Source organism: Corvus moneduloides, chromosome 4 (genome assembly GCF_009650955.1).
Source record: "Corvus moneduloides isolate bCorMon1 chromosome 4, bCorMon1.pri, whole genome shotgun sequence".
Lineage (NCBI taxonomy): Eukaryota > Metazoa > Chordata > Aves > Passeriformes > Corvidae > Corvus > Corvus moneduloides.
The window spans coordinates 54,393,270-54,416,366 of NC_045479.1; the positions used below are offsets into that span (position 1 = coordinate 54,393,270).

Consider the following 23,097-nt stretch of genomic DNA (forward strand, 5'->3'; position numbering starts at 1 on the left):
TCCAGCCTAATAAATCTAAATTACACATGTATGAAGACAAAAGTGAATACGAAGCACAAAATCAAGGAAAGGTTTAAATCTGAGTTAAACTAAAACCCTTACATTATTATCACGATAGCAAAAGGGATACGTAAAAGGCACTAACTCTATTCTTCACATCTCTAGCCAAGTATTTATCCCTCTATCAGTCTTCACAGGAAGTGCTACATCTCACAGGGAGTAGCTGCTTGGCATCTTTCTAAAAAAAGACTACAGGACAACTCTGCCAAAACGATCATCCTCTTTGACTCTCCTGTCTTAGGGCAACACTGGGTTTGTAACATATGATCTCCCCATACGGATTTCTAGCACCGGAACATTATTTAAAAGCCATAAAAGTCGCACAATTCTGACTGAGTGGATCTACCAAGTTATATTCCGGCACAGGAGGTGGAAGGCTCTAGACTCATACAACCAGTCCTTTTGCCCTATGACAAACTGCAGTACATCTTAACTGGCTTACTTCTGTCAACACAAAAGTTGGCGTGTATCTGAAGTCTTCCCTTGCAGTGGGTACTACAGGGTCAAGAAAGGTCAAAAAGGGAGGTATGAACGCATTTGAAAGTCAGTAAGTCTCGGGGGGTCCCAATGTACTGCTAGAGTTATCAAAGGTCCTGTCATGAGCACTGATATTACATTACATATTAGATCTACTTAAAAGTCCATTTTGATGGAAAGATGCAAATGTGAACCACACCAACAAACATATCATATGGCTCCTACAACACCATGGGTGGATTTATCTGCCTAGAGTTCTATGAGAGACCACATCCAAAAACGGGTGCTGTTGTGCACCTCACCACGACTCACATGTTCTCAGTGACTGGAGGGAAAGCTGACACCCCAGAGCTTCTCAGGGACCATCAAAACCCAAGAGTTCCTTAAGGATAGTGACTAGTCCAGTGGATCAGCTGTCAATGAAACCATGACAGTGAATCTGGCAGGTGCAGCATCTTGTTAATTCTATTTCCCCTGCAGACAAAAACAGTCTGTATGTTGGATGAACAGCTTCTCCCTAATGATTCTATCTGGACATCACTGATATTACAACTGATATTACCAGAATCACAACAATACCTAAAAGAAGAGCCTATTCTTATATCAATTCTCTTTTCTCTTGAGACAAAACAGAATTTAATAGAATAGTGTCATCTTTGTTAAAAATTTCAGGGCACCACTTATAGATAAGTAGTTTACTTGACTGCTGTTTTTAGCTAACACAGAAAGATCTGCAAATCCCAAGTGAACAGAAAGGACTGAAAGTTCGTGGTGGTACTGGCAGCATTTCACTCACCTTAAGAATACACAGACTGCAGTAGGAAAACAAATTAATCTAGCATCGATGCAACTCAAACACCTTCCTGTGCTGTCAGATGTTTGAGACATCTGGTTGCTAGGTGTATGCTGTAATTGCAACAGCTGTACAGAGACAAAGCGAGGATGGATATGAGGATGAAATGATCCTCCAACTAAAATTCTTCAGAGCCAGGAGCATACTCCTTACAGAGCTGAAGCTTGAGCTACTTGCACACCTCAAAGCTTATAAAGAGCAATAGATATGACCTGGTTGAAAGGGGCTGTCTGCAAGCAGACATAAACAAAAGGCCGAAAGAGTAAAAGAATTCCTGGGAATAGCAAATAACACATCTTTCCTTTTTCTCAGAAAGGGTCACAGTGTCAAGGAAGCTGGCTGAGATATTGCATTAGTTGCAGGTACTGCAGGCAACGAAGAGCTGGGGTACAGCAGGAACACCCCAGGAAGCAGCACAGGAGAAGCTGGGAGCTTCATGACACTGGTGAGCTAGGCAGTCTCCTCACTGACTTAATGCACTCTCACAGTACCCATGCAGTGCTAAGTTTTGGTGTGCAATTTAGGCATTCAAAACTTCTGGATGTTCAGAATTGCAGATAACCACTGCAGAGAGCTCGTTTGCAGCAAACCCATTATTTCACATAAACATTGCACTGTGTGTATCCAACAAATCTGACACAAAGGGCTACAGAATGCTTGCACATGTGAATGGGTCCACAGACAACTGATTGGCACCCACGCATTAAGTCACGTATGTCCTGAAGAGGTCTGATTTGACTGTGTACGAACAAAATAACCAAGCTCACTGCAGATAAGTTTTAATTAGTATACATAAACATTTCTTTCCAGACAGAATTAGAAGCTGTGAAAATGAGGGGCTCTGATGTGCCACTACTGGTTTTAGCCACCATCCAAGACACAGAACAGTCATTATACTGTATACTGACCTGCACATACCTCATAATAGCTACCAACAAAGTATTGTACTCCCTGCAGTTACTGCTCAGAATATGAGATACTGAGATATTTTCCATTTTGAAGAACAAACAAACAACAGTAACAACAACAACCACCTCAAGACAAAATAATACACCAAAAGCACACAAATGCTCATTTGGAAAACACACTACCTGCTTTTTAATTAATATTATTCTCTTTCTTTTGGCAGAAGATTTGTTAACTTGAAATTAAGTGGTTGTCTTTACCAAAAGTATAGAAGAGATGGTATCTATCTGTAGATATGACCCATGTTTCTCCTTTCCAAATGATAAGTCTGGGAATAGAATAGGATTCAAGGTCTGAAAACAACATGTTTACAGGTGTTAAATAACATAACAAGGCAGAAATTTCTATTTACGATGTCTTCCACCATCCCCAAGATAAAAGTTTCTGCATTTTAAAAGGTGGAGGTAATTTTGTGTTCAGCATTTTGCCTTTTAAATATGAAGCTAAGTTAAATGAAGCTTAAAGGAGGTAAAAGACATTAGAAAAGTACAATTCCTCTCTTGGAATTCAGTAAGGGACTAAATAACAAAAAAGGAGCTTAAGTGCTATTGAGCTGCACAGGTTTTCGATGTGTTAATTTTGAGAGATCATCTTGGTAGATGACACCTAACCCTGCTACAATGCATTGTCCTCAGCTATTCCACAGCCTTGGGAACAAAGAGCAAGTGCAATCAAGCAAACCTTAAGTCTTCATCCTTACAAACATCATTCAAGAATTTCAAATGTCACAACCTACGATCTGCTTACAGAAACCCCATTAATGACTCATTCCTGTGTCAAAGGCCTAAGGCCAGTCTTTCCACGGTAATTTCTCTTCGCTTTTTGAATATCCACCTTTTTTCCTAAGGATGTGCTTACAGAAGGAGGCCGCACTAGAAGGACACAGTTGTGGGTTCGCTTGCCATGTGCCAGCCCTTGGCGAGGTCTCTGCGGTAGCAGGCTGCCTGCCGCCACCTCGCACACCGCACATCGAGTCTCGGGAGGCGGAGACAGGGAAAGGGAACATCCGAAAGGCCTTTGTTGGAAACAGTTACGATACAAACTGCAATCACTGATTTTCATTCGCTTCTCCGAAAGTCATAGCAGCAGCTCAGGCGTTGCAGGGTGACTGCCCACCTCACCCTTTCCATCCCAGAAAAGGACCAAGGTGTGCTCCAGGCATTGTTGGGTTTCCTTGGCACTGACTCCCCACGCATATTTAGGCTCCCTTCACAAAAGCCAGTGCAAACCTCAAAAATCTTATTCTTCACCAGCCCTGAGCTGGTGAGGAATAGATTTTCTTTCCATGGAAAGAAAATCTTTCTGCTTCTCTGCTTGCATTCACCACTCCAAAAGTGGGATTTCTTCTGGGCTCAGGGTCTTCTGACTCCTCTTCCAAAGTCTCCCTGGTCCAGGGAAGAGGAAGTGGCATTATGGCAGTGTACAGTCACAGCCTAATAAAAACAACTACAGCCTTGCTGCCCTTCCTGTCCACACACAAAACACTTGCCCAAAGCATTTCACTCTTTATATCAAGGCAAAGACAAAAAAGTTTTTTAAGGCTATGAATACTGTAGGAATTATCCTGTTCCTCTCACATGCACTTAGTATAAAGCAGTTCAAACAAATGCACCAGCCTCAGGTGCTTTCATGAGTCTTGCCATAGTTACCTTTTTACTCTTATTTATTTTTTTTATTTATCGATTCATTTATTTTTGCTCCAAAGTTAGAGAGTGTAGCTCCAAAGGCAGCAAGCCCCTCTGGAGCAAAGAAACCAAGATTTGGTAATGATTGGAATTCAGTTACATGTTACCTTCAACCTCTCCAAACAACAATTTAATAACTAAGGAGAAAACAATCCAAGAGCACCAAACCTCAAATGAAAAAAAGAAAAAAAATAAAACCCAACACAAGAGAAAAATAAACACTTCACTTCTAATTCAGGCACACAGAAATAGGGAGAAAATAGGGCTGGACAGGGCCTGAAGTTCTCGAGCCATTTATCAGGTGCCTAGTTCACGGAGAGAAATATTACTTCTGGCAGCTGTTTTTCTAATCTATTTTTAAAGGCATAAATATAAGAGGATCCACATTGGTCCTGCCTCGATTTCTTCCTGCTCTGCCTTGTCTTTTTCAAAACCACCCTCTAGAAGCCTCAAATTCCGAACTCCCAAAATCAGTGGTGTTTGGATCACCTCACCCTCCAGAAAAAAAAAAAACCAAAACCACCTACCCAACACTATCAAATGTCAAGCATTTTTAAAGCAGCTTTCAAAACAGAAACAAAAAATTCTACTTTAAAAATTAGGGGTTTAAAGAAGCTAACGTGATAAGCACATAGATAATTCAAGATAACCACAGCCAAACAGTAAAACATTAAAAATTGAACTGGGAACTACACAGGTTAGTAATAGAAACATAAAAATGACAGCAAGCACCTCCCACAAGGGAAGAGACATTTTATGAAAGAATAAGGTAATTGTCTCGTAGCTGTGCTAATGTAGCTATCAAAGCTACGTAATTTTATCCTTTCCTTTTTTAACAGAAACTAACTCACACTTAAGCCTTACCCCTCAAAAACTGTTTAAAAATATATTAGGAATTCTACTACTTTTGGATTATATTGTCCTGTATTATACTGGTGTAGACAAACAATCTACTGAGATGAGAAAATTAGCTCTAAGATAAAAAAACATTTTTTTTTTTGCTTTTCAAGATGCAGAAGTATTTAGTCTGTTACCAGTCGTTTTGAAGCCAAGAATGCTAATAGTTTGCTGGCCATTTCCAACCACCATGGGTCAGTCAGTCCACAGCTGTGCAGGCACTCAGAGTTTCAAAGGCATCCTCCATGCTTCCCAGTACATTTCTCTAAGACGAAATTTCCTTCTGAAAGTCTCACTCAAAACATAACTGAGTACCTGACTCTGCACTGCTGCGATTATTTGCTTGCCTTAACATTCACAGAGAGATAAAACAAGGAAAACAAACATCCTACCACTGCACACAGGTAAGTAAATTGTAAACTGAAAGACAGCTTACTGAAAACAAAAATTTGAAAATATGTCTTCAAAGTGGAATACCTTCAGTATCACCTTGAATAGTAGAAAAGCAAATTCTGAAGTTAAAATCATGAAATATAATGATAATTAAATGATAATATGATAATTAAACAGTAACTCAGAATAGCAAATGCCAGATGAAGTACAATTTATGAGATGTTTGCATGTTGTTATACTGCAAAAACAATGACTTGCGCAAATTGAGCTGATTCCAGCCTGAGCTTCAGGACATTACTGAGACATAAGAAAACAGTCCCTCCAATCTTTTCAGCGTCAAAGACCATTTTTACAGTGCCTAAGTTGTTTGCATATGCAAGTGTTCCTTGAGGAAGCAAATGGCAATATTTATGTACAGAGATTTAATAAAAAAGACCCAAGTCACAATCTGTTCAGTTCTGAGCAAGGTCAACAAAGTCATGCACCTTGTTTTCCTCATGTATACTAATGGGAACAAGTACTCTGAAACAGCACAGACACCCGATCCTGAGCCTTGTGAACCCAGCCACCACCTAATGTACTACCACTTTGACACCATGCAGAGAAACGTCTCACTGAATTTGGAAAGCCATTATCACTTTTATATCTGAGACAAACTATTGATCTCTTTATCTGCCAATATCATGAATGTATTTTTGATGGAAAATGCATCTTTACATATTTAAAGGATGACGTGTCCATTTTAGGCCTGTTCATTCTTAGGTAGTTGTTTCTTCAAAGAGAGGGTAGCAGTTGAAATTTAGATGGATGTTATGAAGGAAACTCATTACAATTTACACATCTATTTCAGTCTAAGATTCTCCCCACCTGCCTTGCCACAAGACAGTAACTTCAAACAACCCCTTTGTTTGCTGCAGAAAGTCACAAGCTGAGAACTGTAAAACCACAACATCCTGGAGAAGAAAACATCTGAGCAACAGAGTGAAAAAAATGTAAGCACATGTACATGTCAGATCTGCTGCAAACCCCAGACTGTGCTTTTTGGTCTCTGCTGTGCCACCGAGCCCACTCAACTCTTTCAGATAACATCAACAGCTGTGGAAGATCATCAAAGCAGACTGTTTTGCCCCTAATAAAGGAGGCTCAAAAGCTCAGGCTCAAAGCACGTAGGTAATGTGAAAGAGCAAATTCAGCTCAGCCAAGAGAGCTGAACCAGCTAGCACTGGAAAGGCCTATGCTGAGAAGACAGACCAGGTACATCCGAGCTGCCTTAGACTGAAATGGCAGGAAAGCATCAAAACAAAAAAACACCAGCATTATCAGATGCTAGCAAATGTAGTGCAGGGGATTACCGACACAGAGAACCTCAATCCTACCTATAACTGAGGCAAAACCACCACAAGATCTACTTCTTAAGAGTAACATTAGAGCAAGATGAAAAAGCACATTCTCCTCACCCATCCAGACTTCGAAACAACCATGGCAATGCAGTGAAACAATACATCGTGTCATCTGTTTTGCAGAAAAATGTATTTGGTCTATGTGCTATCAAAGTCTCAGGTGATCTTCATTCCCCACTAAATCTTCCAAAGTCAATGATATTGTTTCCTCATTTGAGACATTATTTCAAGTATACAACAACTCTATTAAGATTACCAGTATCTTGACAATACCCAAAGGGATGAATGAACCCAAACAATCCTAGCTTTTCAAATTACATTCCCCTTTGTGTCTATGAAATTACTACTTTAAGACGGTAACTGATGGATACTGTGAAGCAAGCTCCCTAAAAAAAGGGAGCTAAAGCGTATTCCACATCACTCACTTCCCCTTTGATGCCCTTTTCAAGATGGGCAGAGAACCTTTATACCCAACCAGCAGTCCCCCTTGCCAAGTCTCCTCATTAGTACAAACACCACAGCTTCTCCACCAATAAAATCACTGAGGACCTGTTCTCTATCCTTCATCCTCCAAACAACACACTGATCTACCTTTGTGGTTAACCAATTGTTCTATTTCAGTATTCAGCAAAAGGGAATGATGTAAAATACCTACCCACAGTTCTTTCAGCCACCACTCCAAACTGACCCCATTTTCTAAGTACTTCAAGCACCTGACCACTTACACAAATACTTCACACAGTAGATTTTAGTTCATCTCAAGAGAATCCAATCAAAAACAAATGGTGGTAATGACCATTAACTATCTAAGGTACAGATTTCTTTATTCTCCTATAAAACTGAGGAAACCAACCGCTACAAGGACTTCAAGCCCTGAAATCTAACATCTCAGACAGGAAAGACAAGTAAAACATAAAACCAGAAACCACTCTAAAAATAAAGACAAAAAAAATAAAACCAGGAAGACCGACACCCTCAGCTGAGAGACAATTAAGATGATTCTGAGACTCACGCCAGCATATTTACACCTTAGCAAGCCTGGTGCCGCCAGTATGGGAGATTGTTGGTAATGTCATGTCCCTGAAAGCTAGCCTCTCAAGCTACTTAGCATTAGAAGACATGCATCACTTTAAAAAAAAATACAGACTTGCATACAAAATGTTTAGATCATTCCAAGTTTTCTGTAAAGTAGCTAACATTCATTCTAAATAAAAAACTCTTCTAACAAGACTCAACATTAATTCTGAAGGTCCACTAAAGACCCTCTATTTGTCTTTGGCTAGTGTAAGTGAAACGAGCCAAACCAATGTGCCCCATCAATGATGCAAGACTGCATCTTAATTAAAAACTCATATCCAGTGTGCTGGTGAGCAGAAAGCATACCTTTGAAATAGGAGTAACTTCATCTTCACGTATTTCAAGATACAGATTACACACTTACCCAGAACAGACACCAGAAACCACAAGGATAAATTGAGAAAAGAACAGTTATTCTATCCCTATGTCTGCATTTTAATTTTCCATTCTTCATCTGCAGGCACTCAGTAATATGACTTAAAATGCACTTACATTAATAGCCTAATGTCGTCTTTTACAAAAGAATTAACAATGGTTATGGCAGTTCTTTTTTATATCCAACCATGAAAACAAGGAACCTTCAGCAGCCATCAATGTTATTTCCAATGGAAAACTAGGTAATCCTATTTTCTTGTAAAAAAAATCCCAGGATAGCCTATCTTCTTCAATATTTTGTTCTAAAAAGGTAACAACAACCAGAGTTCCTCAGTTAAGAAAGAGATTCCTTTACAAGGGACAAAAGGCAGTGTTTTCTAAAAATATAGCAAGGGTTGACCACCAGTGTGAAGTGTTCACTCCACAAGTCCCAAATTTATAATTAAAAAAAACATTTATTACAACATAATATTACAAATAACTAGCTTCAATGATCAACAAATAAAACTTTACAAAATGCAAACAATGTAATTTCCAACTGTGGAGTGACAGATATCCCAAGTGTACAAACACAACATCTTTTTGTTTATGCCCACTTAAAAATCATTTCCAGTCTGCTTTATTTTCCATCAAATACAGTACATTTATCCAAACAAAAGCATGTACATTCAATATAGAACATTTTGAGCAAAGCTACAATCTTAGTTCCCATTCACAGTATTTTTAGTGCAATGCACTAACAGGCCCAAATAGTTCTCTATCCATAAAAGCATTTTTACTCCTGATCTTGTGATCAACATTTAGATATATTTTATACAAAAAGTATACATGAACACGAGGCACCTCCCTAAGTAAGGGAGTGAACCAATATAAAAAACATGGTATTTCTTCTGATGTACAATACCTTTCAAATTGTAGCAATTTGACACAAATCACTAAACAGAATATTTTCTAAAAGGTAAAAAAAAACCAAACAAACAAACAAAAAAAACCCAAACAAAAAAACCAAAACAAAACCCATGATCGCATGAAACCTGCCAAGAACTTCATAATGGTAGGCATGCAACTGTTTTACTACAATCTTGACTAAAAGGTTAAAAAAAAGGTATCTAAAACATTTTCCAATTACACAAAGTCAAGTGCTACCCATAGTGGTCATATATGATTTTGAGAGAAAATATATTTTGAGTTTCTCCCAAACTATCCTCCCTTTTTATTAATATTTAATGAAATAAGCTAACATTATAAGTGGTTGTGCACAGATTGTCTATAATACATCAGCAAATATTCACTACCTTCATATTAACATTAGTGTGTTGATCTTTTAAAAATAAACTGAAAAAATAAACTGCAACTATCATTAAAGTGCTTGTGTATAATTTTTTTTAAAAAATTAAAGAATAGAGGAATGTGGATATTGTCGTAAACTTTCTAGATGTTTACAAAGTTTTTCTATGAACCACATATGGAAACAAATGGAGGTCTTTGAAGTAACTTCAGCACAGTGAAATTCAGAATGTCCTAGAACTGGGAAATTATGAAAAAGTCAATATGAACAAACTGAATTTATGGCAAATACTAAAAATTAGTAGAATTCAGCCAATACACACTACACTGTTTGCTCTTATACATTCATTTGTAATAAATTTAAACCAGTATATTACACAACATTTACCAAAGTAGGATATCACATCAAAGTTTGAGTTGTCCATCAATTAACACTACCAGGGAGGACCAGTATGCCTGGATGATGAGTTTTCTGAAGAGGACTTCCTAAATGAGGAAAAAACACCTTCTTCCGAAGCTGCTGTTCATCAACTTGTCTCTAGTGGACTCTTACTTAATTTCAGGAAGTTTGCTCTATACTGTGTCAAATTACAACTGCAGAGAGATAACTGCTAATTTAGAAGCACGCGCATTTCATTTTAACTACTTCAGTGTTTTGGGAAGTGGCACTGTCCTACAAGCAGTCAGAACGGTTATTAATATAGTAAGAAAAAAAACAGCTTATGAAAATATTTCCTCCTTATAGTACCATTATCAAGAATTAGCAGTTCCAACAACAAACTAAAGTCTTTTTCGGTCAAATGAACTTCAGACTTTCCGAACATCATTTGAACCTATCTGAAGAGAAATGGGAATAAATTAATACTTTGAGTTTACCCATATAATTCTGTTTTAAACTACACAACGTAAATAATTTATAAGGCTAAATTTTTAATTCTTATTCAAAATGCAGAAGCCACTCCTCCTCTAAAATTCAGCATATTTCAGGATCCAACTCAATTCATTTTTGAAGTTACGTCTAATTTGGCCAGGATTTGTTAGAAAGTCACAAAAGCACCACATCACAATTTAACATAACTAGGTGGTCATTCACTATGAAAGCTGAACTCAAATCAAATCACCTCCTGGAAAACAGCATTTCAGAGTTGAAATACAGAACAAGGCACATATACTTAGTTTCCTTTTTACCAAATATGCGAGAAAGATGGTTCTGAATAAGGATGTTAGAAATCCCTACAAGTATCACTACAGTCTCTCTTCATGATATTTTTGTACAATCCCCAACCTTCAGGCATCAGTTGGTTATTCTGAAATACAAACTGACGGTATGCAAATATTTTCTTTTTTAAAAGGTCTTCTAAAAATAGGCCAACTTTAACATGAAGGCTATGGAAAACTGAGTAACTACAAACACAACCTCTCCAAGTGTAAAAAATTCCCAGAGTAGCACATAAGCGGAAGTTTAGAAAATTCTAAGCCAGACTTCAATACATATTGATGCCTAAATCAAAAACTTATGATAAGATTTGAACAATTTAAAAAAATAAATGACCACAAGTCTCCAAACCCGGGCTTATATAAAAAAGCACTAAAAGAATGAAATGCTAAATTTGATGACTTCAATGGTGTTTGCAGGCACCTAACCCATAATGATTTTAAATCAAAGCAACTAAGCAACCAAATTACACAAAAAAAACCTGTTCTATGCACTTTTGTTGACAGTGTGTAGGCAATACACATTAAAATAAAAATTTAAGTTTACAATGCTAATTTCAGTAAGTTCATAGAGATTTTTTTCTGTTATCAGCTTTTACTTTAGTACTTTTAGTACTTCTTCAAGTGGTCACAGCAAAGTTAATTAAATGAGTTAAGTTATTCAAACCAAACAAAATTATTGTTAATTTTTTTTAAATTACTATTTTTAAAATGTATGTATAGTAACTTGATTATAACATATGCCTTAAGACAGTTTAAAGAGTTGACTCAATACAGCTCAATCTAAATTCCATCTTCCTGCAATGACAAATTTAGATTTTAACTCTAGCAAAATGCTAAAAAAAAAAACCAAAACAAAACCAAATTTGACATCTATTTTTGCATTTAAGCCACTAAACCATAAAATCTATGGGAAAATATGTTTTCAACAATAAATCAACAACAGCAAAAGAAAGGCAGTGGTATTGTTGGGGGTTTTTTTAAAAAAAAAGAAAAAAAAAGACAAAACACTTTTTCTTTTTCCTCACCAGACAACAGCTTTAGATCTTGTACTTCTGCCTTTGGTTTTACTTTCTTCAGGTGAATGAGATACATTTGCTTTGTGGGTTTTCTTATGATGTTCTAGAAAAGCTTTTCTGGCAAATGCTTTCCCACATTTATTGCATCGGTGTAGAGAAAAGTTTTTTGTTACTTTTACTTCAATGCCAACATCAGCTCCTTCATACTTTTTATTGGGAGAATTACAGGTGACATCCTGTTTTGAACCAATCTGTTTTGTTTCATCCCTCTGAGAGCCTCTTTTTGTCACCTTATTTAAAACAAGATCAATTGGTTTCTTTATTGCTCTTATTTCTAAACTTGCAGTTATCTTCCCAAGGTAGCGTGGTGACTTTTTATGAACCACAGTTATGTGTCTTATCACATCACGCTTGCGACGCGTTTCGTAGGAGCAGAGTGGACATCTGTAGTATTTAACATAAATATTATTTCCATCTGTGTGTAATTCAATGTGTTTTGTTAAATTCTGTTTAGAAGTAAATTGGCGCTTACAGAGTTTACAGTAAAGCTGCTTGAAGTCAAAGCCAGCTGAAAGTTTTGGCTTCCTAGTTTTTTGCTGGCCACCTGCAGCAGATGCATTGGTTGATTTAGGGGTTGATTTAGTGGTTGATTTGCAGGTTGATTTAGCGGTTGATTTAGAAGTTGATTTAGGGTTTTCAGGGTCCTGTTTAACTTTATTTTTCTGTGCTGATGGTGTGTTCTTTTTCTCATTTGAATGATTTGTTCCCTTTAATTCATTGTGTGGAGAAAGCGCAATGGAAGGGGGTGAAGGTTCTACAGAATCTGCTGGTTCAACTTTTATTTCTGTGCCATTGGCAGTATTGTTGGGTCCTTTCTCTCTTTTAGAGTTCTTTCCAGAAAGAGTTATCTTGTGAACAATTTGCATATGCCTTTTCAGCATTATTTGTGAACTATATTTTCTCTTACACAGAAGGCATTTGCATGCACTTAAATTGTATTCAGCCTTTGAAGACGACTTTTGTTTTCTGGTCTTAAAAGATTTTTTAGCAGAAACTGTATCCAAGAACAAAGGTTGCCCAGGCTTTGTAGCTATATCAGGAGTAATGGAATCCCTTCTTAATCCTCTATGAACTTCATCAAAATGCCTCCTTACGTTGGCTTTTGTAGCAAATGATTTATAACACACAGGACAACTTCTACCTAATGTTACGAGAACATTCTTATTTCGTCCTTTTGCAGAGCACTGGTTTGGTTTCTTTTTTGTTTCTATGTACTTCTTTAGCTCTTCCATCTTTTTTTTGTGTACTTTTCGAATGTGCCGGCGTACACTGCGTCTTGAATGAAATTCCTTCCTACAGAGGCAACAAATCAACTGGTGGCCATAATCAGAGTTATCCAGAGAGTCCAAGTCAGGATTTACTGCTGGTGGCTGTTCTTCAGGAGTAGATACCACTTTGTTTGTAACTGGATCAGCAGGAGGTAATTCTACAGACTCCCCAGGTGGGACTGGGGCTGGAGCTGAAACAGTCTTGGGTTGCTCAGTGCTGGGTTCTTGTATCTGTACCGGAGCTTGATCAGGGGTATGACTACTTTCTGTGTTCTCATCTGGGCTATCAGTCCTTGACACATATTGGAATACAGCATTTTGATTAGTTTCTATAGGTTCCAATGTAATTATATATTCTTGCTTATCTACCCTTGGATAGATTGCTTCAAGAAGGTCATTTATGGCTTGACTCTGCTTATCTTTTGTATCTGGGAGGTCTGTGAAAAGAGGAAAAGGTATTTTTTAATGATTTGGTAATTTTCAATTATTTAAATTTCAAAGTAGCTTTTAACCACTATGTGAATTCAGTCCCCAAATTTCCACAAATCCTCTTTTGTACTCTCTGAACACTCAGAGGCTTTGAGTAATCGTTACAAGTTGCCTTTTTATTAAAAGCCAACATCGGAAATAACCCTTCCGGCGTGCTAATGTGAAAGCCACCTGAACTAAAAATTTGTATAACTGGAATTAAGCTGGTCTTTAAAAAACTGTATCAATTGCAAAAATAACATCATTCAACTAAGCTTGTTCTGCAGGTGTGCAACTAAGCCTGAAGTATCATTAGAAACCGATTTTCCTACTGTGGGATACAGGCACTCTCAATAAAGGGACCTAATTCTGGAAATAAGCTCTCTCTGTGAATTCTGAACAATCCTTACCAAAGAATGAAACATCTGTGTAACCTGAGCATTGCATGAAGATATAAGTAGATAATATTTTACAGGTCTCAGTAATATTCTCTTTTTAAATGTCAAATTACTTCAGTGCTCTAGTTCCTAGTGTGATACTTGAAGCATCTGCACTGGCACAACTAAGAAGCCAGGGTCCTACAGCAAAAAGGTGAGGCACTGAGATGACACAGTTCAAATTATTGTGAATAATTTTAAAGATGTGAGTCCTGGTAACAGCTAATTAAAAACCCACACTTAGTCAGAGTTATTCCTTCCATGCACCCAGCAATACATGAAAAGTGTCAGTACAAGAAATATGCTGTTTTGTTGCTCCAAACCCATTTTTTAACACTGAATTTTTAACAGCTTTTGCAGTCAGTTTCAAACGGGCCTATCTATATAGTTTTTACCAAAAGTAAAAAGTCCTTCCTATTTTATAGCACCTTTTAAGACTACTTCGTGACTATACTGACTGAGTGCATGTCAAAAAACTTAGCAGGGAATAGTCTTTGGAATTTTTCACCATGGGGTGCTGAACTTCTATTCCTGCCTCTTGTTCACTATCTTTTATTTATTGAAAAAAACTCCCACTTACTTCAATAACTATACTCAATTTTATATAAAGCACAAATACTTATACAGTTTTATTCAGACCATGTAGTATTATTCCCTTCATTTGCACCTCTCACACTGAACAGTGGAAATTATTTTATTTGTATGTTACTTGTATGTTATTTCATATAACATATGAAAGTTAATCAGAAAGTTAAATGAAAACTAGAATGTCAGGAGCTGGACATGAAATCTTTCCTCAGGATAATCTTACTTTGCTTAGAAAGTATTGCATCTAAGTCAGATGCAATTCTAACCTTTCTTTAAAACTACAAGTCACCAGTGACTATAACTGGCCAAGCAAGTTCATTTTAGGAAGGTGACAGTACCAGCCTTTTCACCTTCTCCTTTTAGTGTACACCATGTGCAAAAAGAATCATCAAAATATATCTCTGTTTGTCCCTAATTTTTGAAATATTGAAGCGAGAAGGCATTAATCAGGAAAGAAAAATCCTCACTGCACCTATAATGATCTAGTCAAGAGATCAAGATAATTAGAAAGCTTTACAAAACATTTTTGAATGCTGACACATTTCCAAATTAATCAACTTTACTCAGATCAACAAAAATCCATCACTGGAATGAGACTCTAATAAATTTCTTTTTCCATAAAAATATAGTTCTTGGTTTTTTTCCTCATCATTTAAGTCCCTTCTTTTAATAATAAAGTTTCTTTTCTACAACAAAGATGTTGGGCTAGTCATGATCACATAGAATATGTTAAAGCCGCGTAACATGAAGTGAAGCAAGGAAAAAGAGACAGCATTATTCAAGCACAGAGCCTTAAATAAAAGGGTAAACTTTTAGTCTGTGTTTCATACTGACTGAGACCAAAAGACTGCATCCATGACACAAGCACTATAAGGGCTTCCTCAGTACAGGAGAATAACAAGGATATTGACCCGGGTCACTTCACAGCAGCAGCTGAAGTCCATCAGAGCTATGACGGCCTAAAACTGAAACACCCAGTTAGAGCCACTGTTTTCTGTAAGATCATTTTCCCAGTCCTTTGACATACTTTTGGTATCTTTCACAGTAAAGGACAGATGGGAAAGAAAAAGGGGAACAAGGAATAGAACGTGTTAAGAGTGACACTCTTAATTAAAAGGCTAGATGTACAAACTAGCTATCGAATTACGATATTGGCATGGCTCTTGATTGTTAATTCATATAAAGACATTGCTGTAGCTTCTTCAGTAACATAAAATTGATCTACATATGTTACTACAGAAATTTAATTCCACCTCCTTTTTTTGCATTTTTGTTTCAGGTATCTTTGTGTAAATGGTAAAGAAAGATAAGTTTTTCAACTTTATTAGCTTTATTAAACACTTAAATTAATAATACTTACTATCATCCATCTGAAGACTTGGAGGACAATAAAACTTTTTATGAGTAATTAAATTTGGTAATCCTCTGAAGAGACTCCGGCACAATTTACACTCAAAAATGGTGTCCACATCTTTTAACAAGATATGTTTAAGTTGTTTCGTTCCTGTAATAAAAGAAATATTACACTTATGAAGGCTTTCTGTTTATTTAATTCATATCATCTCATGAAAGTGGAAACATTTTAGACCATGAATAATTATAACAGCATTTTATCTTTTGTTAATGCTACTTCATTTGCTCTGTAAGTTTATGATACATGCTCCAAATTTCACTATGAAGACAAGACCAGGATGAAAAAACCCCTCAAGGATTACGCACATTACAGTTTACAGAGAAAGTGCAATGATTTACAATAAAAACTAACACCTAACATTAGGAAAGAGTTCTTCCTACAGTATTCAGTTGTTGCAATACAGTTGCCCAACAGGAAAGAATAAGCACCTCGAGCATTTAAAGAAGCCTGTAGCATTTTTTCTTTAGGGCTATCCTACAGTGCTAAGAAAACAAGATATATACAGGTATTTCATGTAGAAATGGTACCTGGTAAGGCAAAAAAACTAAAGCATAAAATAGAGCAAAGAGAATAACTAACAGGTCAAGGAATGTTACTATATGTCCAAGATGATGACACTTATGCAAGATAGTAGAAATGTAGGCATATTTTCAGCCTGATGAAAGGAAAATACATACAACTTAAATCTGAAAGATGTCTATTAAAACACTGAGAGTGTGATAAAATATGCCAGCTTTCCAGACTATTATGCATTGTATACAAAGATAGTTAGATCTAGCATTGTTGATGTATTCCAGCTCCTGTCATTTTTTTACACTTCAAACTTACTCCTTCATTTCTCATCTCATGAAAATTATGAATGTAATGCCTAAAATTAGCAATAGGTTACTAAATGATGCCTACCCACTCCAAATCAGAAAAAAGCACTAACCAAATTCAGCTAATTTATCTATCTTCATTTTTCTTAGAATTTGATTAATCAAAACTAATCAAACAAGCAAAAATATCATGCAACTGGACCATGAATAAATAATACCAAACACCTATGGAAAAGCAGCAGCAAGACATTCCTCAAGCTGAAATACAAGGTCAAGTGTTCTGTCATCTCATCACACTTCTCTTAAGAATTTCTTTTAAAGATCAAACTCAGAGTCACACTGCAGAACTATTTTTGAAATTAAACTCTTTCAGATATTAGTAATACCATAATAGGCAATAGTTCTTCAATACAAATGGGCCTTATCAAGAAAGCTTCTTATTTCTTGGTGCAACAGTAATACTACAAAACTTTTTACATCTGAGTTTCAGCAAAGCAGTGTCTTCAACAGTTCCTTAAAACTGGGATCCAAACTTGACCATCTGAGGCTACCACGGTTTCTGTCCCCTCCTATGCCTTCCCAGGCCATATGTCACTGTTCTCTCTTTGAGTGTTACTAACCTCACCTTCATTTGACTTGCATTTTACAAACAGACTACTGAACAAATATTTAGATATAGCAACAAATAAAAATTGTACAGAGTTCCCCCCAGAAGCAACCAACATTTGAATTTTTGTATATAAAGAAAATCTGGCTGAACAAAACTGAAGATGTTCCATGTAGATAAAATTCGTGTGAGATACCAATCTATAACAGAAACAAAATGCTTCCAGTTTGGTGAAGGCACACAAAGAAACAGAATTCAGCCACGGTGTTCATGCATGCCCTAGCCACAAACCTCCCTCTCAAAAAAAAAAAAAAAAAAAAAAAAAAAAAAAAAAAAATTCTCCACTATTACCCAATCAAGGGACACACAGGTTACTCATTCTCTCTCCTGTTATATTGATATTTCAGTCTCCTTCTGTTCAGGACTGAAATGGTTTTTTGAAATGGTTTTTTCCAATACAAATTACTGGATTTAAGAATTAGTGGATGAGATTAAAGGATTTATGACATACTAGAGATCATACTATATGACATGGTAGTTACTCTGGCTTCAAATCATCCTTATGCAACTATGAAGCTTTTCACAGGTGGGAGTAAAGAAAAATAATTGATCCTTTTGAATCAAACTGTAGACCTTTAGAAACTTCTGGAAGCAGCAAAAAAATTTAAAACATCCACTGGTTTTGTGGACACAGCAGGCAGAGGAAAACTGTATCATCTCCTTACTCTTCACCAACTGCAGACTGTGGCAACAAGTCAATCTCCTGTCAGTATATGCTGCCTCCAGCTTACTGGAGAAGACTTACTGAAGTCTTCTCTATTTTGTAGTTACATCTAATTGTATATTGTGATGGTAATGCAGGTGATACCTGGTCAAATTCTGTTAATATTTGTAAGTGTTGATGCTAGAATAACATCAAAGTCACAAGAAATTGGTAGAGAACACTGGTCATAAATATCTCTCCGTCAGAAATACCTAAGTTTATATGCCTTTTGCAAGCAGTTTCTTTTTTAGAAAAAAAATTAGATTCAAATTCACTTTTTATTCTTAATGCTTTGAATGACAGAAGCTTTTGATAAAATTACTTACTCTGTCTTAAATCTCTATTCCTTTACTACAAGAATCAAACATTCTCTTTCCATAATGAAATGTTGCTTGTTCAAAACTAGCCAGTAAAATCTTTGTCTAAGTCTTCTTTCCTTCTGTCCAAGCACCCTGATGCAGGTGACTGATGATATCAAAGTAAGTTATCAATTTAACACCTGCCAGTGAGGACAATCTGGAAGTAACTCAGAGACAAAGTATCTGCAACCAGTTTCTGCTATTACCAGTAGATATTCCATTAATCTTCTTCAGATTACATTAATCAGCCAAAGAAGCCTGTCACACATATCTGAGCCCTCAAGCAATCTCAGCCAAACTAAAAAAGATTACTAATGAATAATCTCACATCCTGTCTTTGTATTAAGTTATTGAAATGCAAGTGGACAACTTAAATACTGTGCCCTTTCACAAGACTCACACCAGACAAGTATCTCATTGCACAGCAGCAGTGTTTTTATACACAACACATTTCATATATTTAAAAGCTCTGTGTGAAAAAAATCTAGAAACACATAGACAGTAGCACTAAAGACCTAGAGTTGTGAAAATAAAATGTTTGGTTTGCCACATCTGAAGTGTAGAAACAGCTTGAAAACATTGAAGGTTTCAATCTTCCCTGGCATGCCTCCCCAAATGCTTAATTGTTCTTTGCTATGTATTGCAACTCCCAAAAACAATCAAGAAAGACCTTAAAAGTAGTATGATAAAGCAATTGAAAAAGTTCAAGATAAAGTTTTTTCTTCAGCTCAGGAGTTTTCTGGTAAACTCATCAATAATAGCAGCAGAAAGGACACAAAGCAGAACAACAAACTTAATTTTTAAGGTTTTTCAAAGATAACTACCCAGCAAGATCTGTATCTTCATTACTTTCTATGAAAACCCACATGAAAAGGAACACCTAATTCCACAAATCGACAAACATTTTGCAAATATGCATAAAGTCAGGTGCTGGTTATTTTAATACACTGAATAAACATATCTCTTTTAACAAGGTAATGAACTTCGTAAGGGTCAGGCATGGTTCCATACCTGATCGAAAACACTCAATGATTTGTTGAATACCAGATTTTGACGTTTGCAGAGGCTGCTGCAATAACGGAGGATCACCAGGTTCCAACAGATGCACTGAAATATATAAAAGGATAGTAAGCCATTAGAAAACACTCAGGTGATTTCTGTAATTTAGGAATTTTCCATACGTACAGTAAACTAGCTAAAAAGAACAGCCAGGACTACTGTAAAAGTAGCCTTACTCTAGAATTTTCGTCTATATTGAATTAAAAAACAGTCAACACTGAATTTTCTAGCCATGACACCTTCTGACAATTTGCTGTCATTTTGATCACTTAAAAAAATGTGTATTCAAAGCTATATGTAACATAGAAACATATAAATACATAAAACAGAATTAACTCACTAGAAATGTCCATCAATTAAAGTAATTCCCCAGAACAATCTACTTGACTCCCATCATTAAAACCAAACCGCATGTACAAAAAAACATTACCAAATACTGTATTACCAGCATTACCAAATACTTCACAGCATACTACCTGACTTCAGTTTTGCCAGTATGCACCTAAACACTGAACCCAAATTTAAAGCAGCAATGATCAGAAAAAAGCATAAGCATAGCTAAATAGTATATACCAAAAAAACCTATCACAGTATTCTTGACCAAGAAAACTACATTCAATAAACTCTTCAGGTTCAAGTAAACTGCTGAGGGAATACTTTATTTCTGATGTTTCATTCCACATCATATTCTTTGCAAAAGCTGTTGAAACTAAAACATATATTAATCAGGATCTTTTGTCATTCCAATATGCAGTATTTACACACATGAAAATTCACAGCATTCCATTGCAGTATAGAGATATGACAATTAAGCTTTGCCCAGAGGGAAACACGAATTTACAAGAATAAGAGCACTTATTGAAGCATGTGTTTGCAAAATCATTAGTTAGGTCTTCTTTCAAATTTCTTATTGACTAAACAGCTTGCTTTGTACTTCATAAACTGGCTCCCACCTTATCCCTTTAGTTTGATTTTAACCCCATTTCAAGGCTTTAATTTCTAAATGAAGCATTGAGCATCTCTAAGAAATTTGTATTTAATAAAGGCCAGTTGAGGCATAATATAAAAACTATTTAGAGATAATAAGTACAAAAAGACTAAACAAATTTTGACAGGAACGTTGAACTAAAAGATAAAAGGTTATAAAAAAATTCTAGCTGAAAAGAACATCAGAAAGAAAAGTACTGTAAAACAGGAAAACAGAATGAACAATTCACCCAACTATGCTGGCTCCATAATATACTATTATATGCACAAACACATAACAACCATGACAAATCAGCTAATCATTTGGGGATCTCGAACACAATGACATATTGTATTCTACTAGCCTACTCCCTACACTTCAAAACAAAACATTTTGGTTTGTATACAGCTTCTAATCTGCACGTATAACACCTACTGACATCAAGAGGAGTAACATAGGTGAAGAAGACCTAACAGATCACTGTTAATTTGTCAGGGAAGAAAAATATTTCAGTTTTTTAAAGCATTAGAACAACTCAAAACCATTTCATCATCAACACAAAAAAATGTTTCTACTAACTGAACAATATCTACTCTCAAATTACATTTTATTAAAGGAGCATAATCAAAGTCACCATGCTCACACTTTCATCTGTTATTTCCCCAAACTTTCTTCTCAAAACAAAAGTGAAAGCATCCAAATAGCATCTTTCTTTCAAAAACACAAGGGAAAGCATCCAAATAAACTCTATAACAATGCAAAAAGAAACAAAATTGCCTTTAAAAATACCAATTATAACAGTAGACAGAATAATTTCAAAAGCATCTAACAGGTTGCCTGAACCTTCAGAGTACTCATTACAGTTTTCACTGATGGCATCTTTCACATCACTCAGCCATGGAATATAAAGAGTTGTTCTAGGACATAGTGGGGTTTTTCTCCTCTGAGACTAAGATCTTCAATTTCATCAGGGTTCACCAGGGAAGAGAGAGTAAAAATACAAACAGCGAATGCAAATGATTGCCAGAAACATCATTTTACAAAAAAAACTGAGACCACTGCACTTTTTGGAAACAAAACGGTCAGTTGTTGTATTTATACAACTTCTTGCCTTCCTCTGTTCACTGCATACAATGTCCATGTGGTGGCCTGAGGATTATCCAACATCCTGCAGGAACTAAAAAATTCTCTTCCTGAAATGATTTTAAGGCGACAGTTCAAGGATACAAAAAAAAAATTTCCAAACAAAATTCAGAAACTTTTTATACGTACAGCTGACACTAATCATATACGTTCACAACTATCACAACAGTTCCTGCACGCTTTTAATGAAGCAGATATGCAAAACAGCCAAAGCATCACACACCACTATACCTGGCTCACAGCATCCATGGTGATGGTGGTCAGTCTGACAACACTTGTCCCTTAGAGGCATTTTCCGTGCGCACGACCTACTTTCCTTCTACATCCAGCAGCTCGTTTCTGCTAAAATAAGCAAAATAGCTGTCACCGCCGAAGCACAGGCGGCTCCGGAGCACGCGAACCGCGCACACCCACTTCCTACGGCGGCACGGCCGGGCAGGCCGGAGGCAGCGGCACCCCTGGCGCAGGAGAAAGTTCCCATTGTTTTCGGCAGGTCTCACGACGCCCTCTGCAACGGCCGCGGCGAGCACAGCCCCGCTCCCGCCCCGCCGCCACCTGCGCCTCGGCCGGCGGGGGAGAGCCCCGGCCGCCGCCCTCCCCACCGAGCACGGCCCGGCCGCGCGGCCCCGCGCCCCCTCCGTGGGCGGCCCCGCCGCGTTCCGTCCCCACCTCGCAGCCTCGTCCCGCAGCCCCACCGACGAGACGATGTCCCTGGGCTCCCGCGGGAGCGTGGGGAAAGCCGCGTCCCCAGCAGCCCGGGGCTGCAGCGCGCCCGCCGCCGGGCCGGGCGCTCCCGCGGCGCTGCCGGAGCCGGAGCGGGGCGCGCCCGCCGCCCGCCACGCGCAGCCCGGGCGGGAGGGACGCGCGGCCGCAGGTGACAGCGGCCGCCGACGCCGAGACGGAGCAGGCGCGACGGGCGGGTGCCGCGGGCCAGCCCTACCTGGAGAGGACGGGTGGCTTCCCCCTCCTCGAATTAAACTTTATTCGCCCCTGTCCCGCCAGAGCGGCGGCCGCTGACCCCGGAGCCGGATGGGCACAGGGGCAGGAAGTGACTGCGGTCCTGGCGGCGAGCGCCCGCCCAGTGCGCAGGCGCCGCGCTCGCCGCTCCCCGTCCCGGCCGCACAGGTGCCGGGCGGCGGCCGCGGGACGGGGCGGGGGCGGCCGGGGCGGCCCGGCCCGCGGGGCTGTGGCGGGTCACGGAGGAGTCCCGGAGGGCTGAAGTGCAGCGCCCGCCACAGGACCGACCCGCCGGGCGGAGCGCGCGGCGGGAACCGGCGCCGTCTTTGTCCCGCCGGGGAGAAAGGCCCTCGCTGACCGCCTCGCACACCCCTGATGTGCAGCGCTGCCCTGAGGGCACCGGTGCCCGCACACCAGTGGGACCAGCCAGTGTCCCTGGAGCTGGCATTTCTGCCCCCTTTCAGCCTGGTCTACGCCATTACAGT

General features: G+C 38.2%; 1 protein-coding gene across 5 annotated transcripts; it reads right to left on the reverse strand.

The window, feature by feature from the left end:
• Nucleotides 1-8,618: 8,618 nt before the first annotated feature.
• On the reverse strand, nucleotides 8,619-22,718 carry ZNF800 (zinc finger protein 800). Of its 5 annotated transcripts, XM_032106472.1 has the most exons (6): nucleotides 22,596-22,718; nucleotides 21,887-21,997; nucleotides 19,498-19,593; nucleotides 15,886-16,029; nucleotides 11,714-13,469; nucleotides 8,619-10,307 (listed from the first exon to the last, which is right to left on the reverse strand). In XM_032106472.1, coding segments are annotated over exons 2-6 (2,058 nt in total). In that variant the 5' UTR covers nucleotides 21,948-21,997; nucleotides 22,596-22,718; the 3' UTR covers nucleotides 8,619-10,306. The 5 variants fall into 5 exon arrangements, with proteins under 5 accessions (XP_031962363.1, XP_031962360.1, XP_031962359.1 ...); XM_032106469.1 differs by having other exon boundaries at nucleotides 8,619-13,469; nucleotides 21,887-21,994; XM_032106468.1 differs by having other exon boundaries at nucleotides 8,619-13,469.
• Nucleotides 22,719-23,097: the final 379 nt, after the last annotated feature.

What these genes read in the sequence shown, in the direction of transcription:
- ZNF800 (XM_032106469.1), bottom strand. Translation starts at nt 21,947, where the DNA reads ATGCCTCTAAGGGACAAGTGTTGTCAGACTGACCACCATCACCATGGA. An exon ending in CATTGAGTGTTTTCGATCAG is followed by an intron (nt 16,030 to 19,497) that starts GTATGGAACCAT and finishes CTTTTATTACAG; the next exon opens with GAACGAAACAACTTAAACAT. An exon ending in AAGTCTTCAGATGGATGATA is followed by an intron (nt 13,470 to 15,885) that starts GTAAGTATTATT and finishes CTCTTTTCACAG; the next exon opens with ACCTCCCAGATACAAAAGAT.